This window comes from Poromitra crassiceps (genome assembly GCF_964638095.1).
Source record: "Poromitra crassiceps genome assembly, chromosome: 6".
Lineage (NCBI taxonomy): Eukaryota > Metazoa > Chordata > Actinopteri > Beryciformes > Melamphaidae > Poromitra > Poromitra crassiceps.
In genome coordinates this window covers 16,680,678-16,691,421 of record NC_139627.1, presented here as the reverse complement: position 1 = coordinate 16,691,421, position 10,744 = coordinate 16,680,678, and the positions used below count along the sequence as shown (strand labels likewise).

At 42.8% G+C, this 10,744-nt stretch overlaps 1 protein-coding gene across 1 annotated transcript; it reads left to right on the top strand.

The window, feature by feature from the left end:
* Window positions 1-267: 267 nt before the first annotated feature.
* Window positions 268-4,664, top strand: LOC310777752 (uncharacterized protein; the record flags this gene model as incomplete). Its single annotated transcript, XM_083638115.1, has 3 exons — window positions 268-426; window positions 658-1,147; window positions 4,516-4,664. The coding sequence occupies 3 exons, from the start codon at window positions 268-270 to the stop codon at window positions 4,662-4,664; spliced, it is 798 nt and encodes a 265-aa protein (XP_083494241.1).
* Window positions 4,665-10,744: the final 6,080 nt, after the last annotated feature.

The following is a 10,744-nucleotide window of genomic DNA, read 5'->3' as shown; positions in this document are numbered from 1 at the left end:
ATTATTTCCCGGTTATATAATTTCATACGTTGAATTTACAAACAGAAGACTCGTGTGTGCGGATGATCACGAATATATGAACTGGAAGAGGGGATCCGTTTAACTCTCAGGGGAAGAAGCTCATCTCTTCAGGTGAATGGTTTAGCTGTGAAGCTATTAACGTTAGCTGTGAAGCGTTGTTAGCTGTGAAGCTAGCGAGCTCTGAAGGATAAAGTTAGTCAGTAAATAGTTCAGGAGGACACGTTCCTGTAACTGTGTGAAAATAAAATGTCTGAAGTCCAGAATCTGAGAGTGGTGGTGAAGCAGCGACTAACTGCGGCTGTTGAAGAGATATTTGGGCTGTTTGAAAGAACGATAGCAGAGTACGAGGGGGAGGCTGCTCGTTCAGAAGAGGTGATCGACCAACAGCGAAAACTGCTGGACGCTGTGCGGTTACACCGAGAAGTCTTGCCTCCAGACCTCCAGCAGCTGTTGGTCTTAGAGGTTCCCGCTGAGCAGCAGGAGTGGAGCCCCAGTCTTGACCAGGAGGACCCAGAGCCCCCACACATTAAAGAGGAACTGGAGGAACTCTGGATCAGTCAGGAGGGAGAGCAGCTTCAAGGGCTGGAGGAGGCTGATATCAGCAATTTCCCATTCACTGCTGTCTCTGAGAGTGAAGATGATGAAGAGAAACCTCAGTCCTCACAGCTTCATCAAAGTCAAACTGAGGAGAACAGAGAGGCAGAGCCTCTAGCCAGCAGCTCAACTGAACAGATGAAAACAGAAGCTGATGGAGAGGACTGTGGAGTATCAGAACCATGCAGGAACTTATATTCAGCTAGACATTTACAACCAACTAGTGATGACAAGACTTCAGACTATTTTGAACCTGAGACTAAAGACAGTGATGAAGAATGGATGGAAACTAGTGAACCTCATTCAGGTTTAGACTCACAGAAAAACAGCAACGTTCTTAGGAAGAAACACTTCAGTTGCTGCTCAGTTTGTGGTAAAATATTTACAAACTTGAAGACACACATGATAGTCCACACAGGTGAGAAACCATTTACTTGTTCAGTATGTGGTAAAGGTTTTGGTCATAAAGGAGACTTGAACAGACACATGATAGTCCACACAGGAGACAAACAATTCATTTGCCCAGTCTGTGGTAAAGGTTTTGGTCAAAAAGGAAACTTGAAGACACACATGATAGTCCACACAAGAGAGAAACAATTTATTTGCTCAGTCTGTGGTAAAGTTTTTCTTCATAAAGCACACTTGAACACACACATGATGGTCCACACAGGAGAGAAACAATTTATTTGCTCAGTCTGTGGTCAAGGTTTTAGTCGTAAAGAATACTTGAAGACACACATGATAGTCCACACAGGAGACAAACAATTGAATTGATCATTCTGTGGTAAATAAATGTTTTGGTCGTAAAGGAGTGTTGAAAAGACATGATAATCCACACAGGAGAGTAAACATTTAATTGCTATCTGGTGGAGGGGGGACTTGAATGTTTATTGTATGCAAGTATGTACTGTGTGTGTGCATGCTTTATTGTGTTGTCCTGTGTTTATGTATTAAAAAAACAATGAAATTGTCAGTTTGGATAAAAGTGTCTGCTAAAATAATGACATAATGTAATGTAGCCTAATCAATGCAGTTCAAATTCTGAGCTGAGAGAACTTCTTTCCGAAGTGTAATGTTCTGCTTCCCTACAGTTAGCAGTATTAATTAAGGCTTATTTGAAGTAAAATTTTAAATAATTATATGTACCCAGTCGGTCTCAAATTCATTGTCAATGCGCCATTTTTGTCTGTTGATTCAATTGAATTTAAGTAGCCTACCTCATATCTGGCAGAAGGTAGGATATGATACTTTTGACACTATGAGTACTATTTTGCCTTTAGGTAATTTATCCGAATTAGGCATCTCGCGCGCTCGATTCCTGGGCTCGCCTGCTGCACGGCCTCGCCCGCCCTGCAGCTCGCATACGCAGCTCAGCCGCTTGATGCCCTTGATGGCATACTTCAGGGATGCTGGATCACCTGTCTGTTCTTGATCTGGCAACATACAGACGGATCTGAAGTCAGACTCCCACTTCTTTCAGTGTCTGACTCTGGGACTTGATTTTGAAACAGACAGAGCCCTAGCTCCCATTTATATACTGATGATGATATAGTAAATGGGCGTTTCTTTTTTCATTCAAATGACATTTTCCTGCTAAACTTTTCTACTTAAATTTGTATTTTTGCATACATTTCTTCAATTTCCATTTCTGTTTTATTGTAAGGTGAAGAATACTATGAGCTTAAGTGTTGTAACAACTCTATTGCACACATGATGGCAGCAGAGGCTTGCTGTGTACAACCAACAGCAGTGAAACAAAATCAGGATTGTAGTACAGTAGTTTGCATTCTTTTTGTCGAGTCCTTTCTTTCATTCAATTCTCATCTTTACTTTTTTTTCTTGTTTCTTTCTTTGGAGGAAACTAAACAAAAAAGTGAAAATGAATATGTATAGGTATTAGTATAATACATTAGTACAACACAGTAGCTCTATACCGTATATATTTTTGTCATTGCTGTAATTTTCACCTAACACCTTTTATTTATTGCTGTTTTTTTGTAATAAGATGATTAGATTAAAAGAATAACAAAGTCCATACAAAATGATGTAGCCTACCCATGAGCCTACCACTCTGAAAACAAGACAAAATCTCATTCATTGTGCAAATTCCACCCTCCCGGTTTTATGCTTACTCCAGAGAAATGAGAGTGATGAGGGGCAGGAACTATATGAGACTATTGAGATGCACCCACAGCGGCACATCCAAGCATCCCCCCACCCACCTACTTGCCCACCACCACCCCTCAAAGCCTGCCCTAAGTTGTAGCTGTCACTCCCCCCGTGTAACAGCCACCGTCGCCGAAGATGAGTGAAAGTGACTCTTCTGTCACTGACGCCCTGCCCAACTTCCTCACACAACCACCCATTTCATTCTGTCATTAGCAACACTCACTGCATCTTGCTCCATCCCATCCCTAAGGTGTCCACCATCACTGTCTCTCACAAGCGTTTCCGCAGCAACCACAGCCTCCCAGCAGATTTGAGACAGAATTCTGTTTGCTTTAATGGACACACATTATTGTGCCCATGTTGTGTCTACTACTATACACACTAGACACACACATACACACACCTAGACTGTCTAGGGGTGTGTGTGTGTGTGTGCTTGCGTGCGTCGTGGTTGGGATTTAGGCTGAGGCTCCGTACAATGAATTGCAATGCAATGACACATTTTTGAGCACAATTACGATGCCATAAATGGACGCAAACTCATTAGATTCGAATTAAGCACTTCAGAGATATGACATTTGACTGTTACATAATTGTCAGAGGACACATGTTCCTGAGCTGATTTGTCTGGTGCAAACTACTGAGTGAACTGTAAGCCCATAAGCCCAGAGCAGCCATGCATGCATTTGCATACTCGTTTCTGGAGATCGTTCACATGATTTTACATAGCAAGATTGTCCCTGTGTCGCAGCTATTGCGAGGGATCTATTTTGCGATCATGGTTAATGCATGATCTGCACTGCAGACAGTGCATATGAAAAGGCTCTGAAGGGGGGTTTGGGTCCAGCTAGCCCTCCCTCTGTGTCGGCCTTGATGCTCCTTTTCAGCAAGTTCACTATTGCTCTTTTATTGCTCTATTCCAGTGATTCTCAACCTTTTTCATATCAAGGACCCATAATTTAGTCCGCATTAGACCCATGGACCCCTAACTTGATGCCATTTTGTCTCTGAAAACTCAAATCTGAGATTTTGTCCAGAATTCCCTGTCTGTATTGTAGATCGAGACATAAAAGTGATCAAAACAGTCGTTCCTCGAGGATGTAGATCTCTACCTGCTTTGTGCGAACTTCTTGTAAACTACATTGTTGAAGTTGAACAATCCATCAATTTGCTGAGGACCCCCTGGAACCCCCTCGAGGATCCCTGGTGGTCCCCCGACCCCACGTTGAGAACCTCTGTTCAGTCAGGCAGTGTGACCTATCACCTACAGAGCTCCAGCTAAACATTTGACTTCATATTCTGCAAACAGGTAATGTCACATACTGGCAGCTTTACAAGATCTGTAACCCAGAGGAATTTGAATCAGATGGGTCTTGGCTTGATGTGAGCTACTTGCACACAAGAAAGAGGGGTTATTTTATTTTAGTTAGGTTTAGTTTAGTTTATTGCACATAAGAAAAAAACAATATGGAATAGATGAAAAAAATATATATATATATTATAGAGATCGGGAAGTGAAAACAATAACTTAAAGAATGTGCAGGAGCAAAAAATGGCTTATTGGGAGGCCGTCCTATAATGAAAAACATTCAGCATAAAAAACTAAAGTGATACAAACAAATACATGACACAGCTAACAACAAAACAATTTTACGGTGTTAAAAAGAATGGTTAATATAATAAGGGAGTGATTATGACAGTGGCTTTAACAGTGACTCCTATCCCCTTCAGTTGCTCCTTCCCAACATGGCTGCCACAGAGCTCAGTTCGCACTGTGTGTGGAACGCGGGCCTGTTGGCTCTGAGATGACCCGGGCCATGCACATCTCATCCACCATCCCACTGCTATCAGATCAGTGTCACAGGCAGCTGCAGCTGTGAGCTGGACAAACCATCCCACTGCTATCAGATCAGTGTCACAGGCAGCTGCAGCTGTGAGCTGGACCAAACCCAAACCTGGACTGAGAAGCTCTCTGAGGAGAAAGGAAGGCGATGGAATCACACCGTCCATGTGACTGAGGTCCATGTCTGCGCTGGAGGCAGTGTGGCGGAGGCAGCGGAACAGATTTAGTGGGTAATGGTTTCTGGCAACGACGGGGCCCTTAGTCCTGTTCATCGGAGCTTCAACATCCCTCCGGGGGATTCATTGGCAGTTAGAGTTAGAGGAGCGATCGTTTCTCTTGTCTGGATGTGTGCATGTCGTTAAAGGGGAAAAGTTATGCTTTACGCACTGTACTCCAAGATCTAGGCTACTCTATGTCCACTCAGCAAAACAGCGTTCTTGTGTACTGCTAATAGTTCAACGCAGAATGTGAGATAACCAAATTGGATCCTTTCAAATCAATAAATGCCATCAGAAGCTGCATCTGTACTCACGCTGTCTCGTAGCCACAAACGAGCTGGCAAAATGTTCTGTACATTACAGTGATAGACCCTTTTCACGGGGGGCATTTTGTGTCAAAAAGGCAGAATAAACAGGTGCAAGCAAAACACTAATGAGGGTTTCCAAATTCCAATCATGGAAGTTGGAAACCCTCATTAGTGTTTTGCTTGCGCCTGTGTTTACCCTGCCTTTTCGACACAAAATGGCCCCCGTGGGAAGGGTCTATTGTCAGGTAATAGGCCACAGACCGCCCCCCAATTGGAGAAAGGATGCTGCTACAGAGAAGGGTAAAAAAGGGGGGAGGAGAGAGAGAGAGGGGGGTCTTCTCCGGGGGGATAGGGTGTTTCACTTTGAAGTGTGTGGAGGGGACCCCCCCCACACCCCCACCCCCTCCCCCCTCACCACCAATCCTCAAGTCGATTTGCCTTTCTTTTCGGTGATGTTTGCTCATTAGGTTTTCATGGGCTGTTTGGGTGGATGCTGCTGTAGGATCTCTGAGCCCAGGAGAACTCCACACTCCTTTGAACCCCATCTTGAGGTTTTGCTATTGAGATCCCTTCTTCTGTCTGTGTTCTTGAAGCCTGATAAAGACCTCGTTTGTTGCCATTATTTAGTTCACATAACGAGCCTCGCAGCTCGTTTGCCCACATGAGCTGCGTCTTCAAATCGGCCTTGACAGAGGACTCCTGCCTCCTCGCATTCTGTTCACATTATGTCACACTAATGACAACCAAGAGATCGCTTAAGTCACCTCATTTTTTAACGATACTACGCAGACGTTTCGTTTTCTCTAGAACAACTGCGTCTGTCGGGAGTCGTGTCAGAGGAATATCGGATATTGTCTTGACGCTTTCCCTTTCAATGACTGTCTTCGTTCAGTTGAATATCCATCAACAGTGCTGGTATAACGAGACTCAAAAACGTCCAAAGATACTAGACCACTACACAATTAGAGCCTACATGTTTCCCCCAGAAACCACATTAACATAACTGATTTGTTTTCTAGGCCTGTTTTCTTGACTATTTTTGTCAGAATGACTTATTGTAAACGTTGTTTGAATGTAAGTATGCAGTGGATTATGAATTTGCACTAGGCCTATAGAGACAAGAAACATTGTGAATGGGGAGTTTGCTCTACAGTCATGGCAGCTGATTGAGTCCATCTGATGCAGCTCTGTTTGAGCCGATACACAAGAATCTACCTGGACTACCTCCGTAATGAGATGCATTAAAACCGAGTGGCACAGAAATCCAATACAGCCAGCCATCATCTCCACCCATCCACCGTCGTCAACTAGGCCATAAACTGGGCTACATGTGCTGGAGTCTTTTGTCTCTGTCAGCTAGGAAATCTTATCGTTTTACTTCTGAGACTTGTCAACAGATGGAAAATTGATGTCTCATCAGATGATGTTCTTTTTTTGTTTTGAGCGCGATTCCATCGATTTCCCCACACTGCCAACCCGTCCTTTCTCTTTAGCGAGTGTGCCCTTCCTGCCACGCTGCTTGTCACTTATTTCAATATGGCTGCTTCATGGCTAGATGATAAAGCCATTATCTAACCTATTCAAAAACTGTCACACATGGCGGGTAGCAATTAATTTTCTCCAGTGACTACGCCTCAGCCGCTCCGCCTGGACCCAGATTAAATTTCTTTGTCAATTTTTATTTGAAAATGTATATTTCACAAACGGGTGTGCCATTCAAATTGGCACGCGGAGGAGCTGTGCTCAGAATCCATTTGATTCCCCTCAGCGGGGCCCCCGAGCTGTCAGCCGGTGAGTCGGTGGGATGCTGACTGTGGATGGTGACAAACTGCAGCGGATGACAGCTGGAAGATGATGGGGAGGGATCGCGCTGCACTGTTGGCAGAAGGCAATGTGGCGTTATAAAAGAGCGCCATCGCTTAATTCCACATACATGTAGATGTGTGTGTGTGTGTGTGTGTGTGTGAGAGAGCATGGTTCACGGCTCAATTATAGATGATGGAGGCATGGGCAGTGTAGGAAATTTAAAAAGTATTTTGGGGGCAAATTTTGGCACACTGCTAATCCGTGGAGAGGGGATGACATGTGGCAAACGACCACGGGTCGGATTCGAACCCGGGTCGGCCGCGCGAAAGACTGAGCCCTCGTCGCACGTGGTCCACCAGGTGAGCCACCAGGACGCCCGTAATTTGTGGTCTTGAATGCATATAAAAACTGTATACAAAATATGAAAATTCAATTATACTTCAATAATAAAAAAATCTATTTGCATTTTTTGGCAGTTTGAAAAAGGAGAGGTAAAGTGGGAGGCGTTATCTCAGGAGATTGATCTTACACAAAATAGCCAGATAGAAATGAGCTTGCAGCACTGTGACAACCAACCCCGGTCTCCCCTACTACAGTATGTACAGTATCTTGTCCCTATTCTTGTTGTGGTGCTGTCGTACAAACGCCACAGAGCCCAGTCCATAGCAAATGGTCTCAGATGAGTTACTTCACATTCTCACATTGCTCGGTGGAGGAAAAGTTCTTGATCTTCCCCAAAATCCTCTGAGTCCACGCATCGACAAAGCTGGTGGGGAGAAAACATTTTTCTCTATGAAATATGCATGGTGTGTTCAGCGCAAAAAATATGTCTCCACTATCTAACTGTGAACTGCATTCCAGGATCCTTCTTTTATGAAAAATGCATGTGTTGTGATGTGTTGTGATGCCGGAGAACTTCATCAGCGCAGTAAACTTCAGTTCGATTAGGCAGAAATCAAAGGCTGGATCTTCAGTGAGGAATAATTGTGCAGAGTGAGAGTTCTTCCCGTATCGCAGAGCTCAGAACGCGGATACCGAAAACAAGGCTACCACACACAGTAAAGCTAATAAATCACACTCTGTGTAATAACTATGGGATTGGCTCTGAAAATACATAAATAAATCTATGATTACAACACAAGGGGAGGAGTTCAAATTTCTAAATGAGGTTCAGAAAGTAAAAAAAAAAAAAACATAATATAAATTTAGATAGAGAGGCATCTGGGTGCTGGACTGTCTGTCTTTCCTTGGGAAGTGTAGATTTATAACAGAGGTAGATCCTGCGAAGGCCTTGTCCTCCACTTCACAGACACCTATTAATCACCTACACCCGGATTAAAGATGGCTGAATGGCTGTAATTAATAACCATAAACCTCTGATCATTTTAAGCCCAGACACCCTATTTCTCGGGGGGGAAGATTGGACACTGATGGACAACCCCACCTTAAAGGAATAGTTCACCCCAAAATGTTCACCCTCGTGCCAAATGAAGCGCAGGTGAAATGTGTTAGTCCATATAAGACACAGGGGGGTTGCCGGCACAACTTCGTAACAGCCTTCCCCAAAACAACTGAAGTAGATGCGGCGCTGTTCTTTAGAGTTCCAATTTCTTACAAAACAAACAAACAAAAAACAGCCAAACAATCACAAAGTGAATAAAAAGAGAAAAGACATATACACCATTATTTGTTGCAAATAAATCAGGTGTAGATTTGCACTAAATTATGGTGTAAAATATAGGTATTTTCTTTAACTCTGAAGAACAGGTCCCCACTGACTTCAGTTGTTTTTGAGAAGGCTGCTATGGAGTTGTGCTGGTAACCTCCCATGTGTTATATGGACAAACTTCACCTGTGTTTCAACTGGCATGAGGGGGAGGAGATGTTGATTTTTATTTATTTTTTCATTTTGCTTTGATTAATGATCAATTGGCTATTCTCTTCCTCTTTCTGGGCTTTGCTTCTTTGTCGGTTTCTCAGCTTCTGACGCACTTTCTGATACAAACACACTGCTGGGATTAGCCTTTCTACTGTTAGTCAAATGCATTTACAGCCCGCCACCTGTGGGCGGCGCTGCCAGCAATTGAACACACACATGTCCTCCACCACTGATCACAGGACTCAGACGAGTATGACAATTAGGACAATGGACTAGACAGAATGAGGCCCTGTGAGTATTCACTTACACAGCCCTCGCTTCCAACACACACACACACACACACACACACACACACACACACACACACAATCCACTAACCTCCAATCCGCTTCATGTATATCTAACATTTCAGATATCCACAACATCATTCTTCAGAGGACAAATAAATTACATAATTTGCCATCCATGTGTATGTGGTTTCTCAATTACAGATATCTTAAATTGAGTTTTAACCAGTCATAATTCAATTGTTGATATCTGAAAGTGGAATTACAACTAGTCATAATCCAGTTGCAGACATATGCAATGTGAATTGTATAGGTTATTGATGAGAAATGAATGATGAGAAATGAATGAATTATTCATGAGAAAGCTCGTACACATGAATGGCAAAAGTGATGTCATTTGTCTTAGGAAGAATGATAATTGCGGATATCTGAAATGACAATTGTGGATAGGAAGAATGTCATTGTGGATATTTCAAATGTTCTTTTTTTACTAGGAAAAATTACGTTACAGATATCTGGAATGAAAACTCTGACTAGTCACAATGTAATTTACGACTATTCAAAATGATGTTGTTAATTAATCCAGTGTTAATTCCGGATAGGCAGACTTAAATGTTAAAACAGCTTGCCATCATCTGACTCCCTTCCAGCAGGTTGTGAACACTGCAGCTCCTTCTGAGATGACACCCATCTATCCGTTATTGATCATCCTCCCAAAAACAGTACATTCAAATAGTGTAAAGTAGAGCACAATGGAACACCAATCCACCAAACCTCCACAAAGGTCCCTCCATAGAGAGCCAAAGTGAACGTCACTTCCTGCTTCAGCACTGTACCAGAGATTTTCATCTGCCATTTATTTTCCCATAGACATTTCGTAAAATGCGTATAAAAATAGTTTTACTTGTTCAAACCAAACGTTTCAGATATATTTAGAAACAGGAGAGACCACATAACATTTCACTCAGACCAAAACGCAAAAGGATTCCGAATTTAAAGAAAATATTTTTTTCTATGTTGTTTTTATAAGTTTTGGTCTGAGTGAAATGTTCTATGGTCCCTCCCAATTCTAAATATAGCTGAACCATTTGGTTTGACCAAGTAAAACTAGTTTTATAAGCATTTTATGAAATGTCTATGGGAAAATAAATGGCGGATGAAAATCTCTGGTACAGTGCTGAAGCAGGAAGTGACGTTCACTTTGGCTCTCTATGCACAGAACAGCTGTAGACATGAGTTATTTGACATGGCAGCATGTGTCTGAGGCAGATGACATGTTGTTGCTCTAATGCATATTAATGATGGCGGGGCTTCAGGGTTCAACTTCCATTCTGCAAGGACAATAACAAAAGCCCTTTTTGCTGTGGAATGTGAAAGCTGACAAAATATTCATGCAGATAGGCTACATTTTTGTTTGCAACCCTAGTCGTCTCGTTCCAGCTTTGTGTTGTTTTTGCTCTCGCCTGTTGGAAATATCATGCACGTTATTAATATGCTTTCTGTCTCATCCCGAGACATTCATTTGGCCCGCTGCCAGCTTTGGCAGCAATCACTGGAATGATCGGGCTTAATGTAGCCAAGAGATCAGTAGAGCACGGTGAAAAGCATTGCACACACTC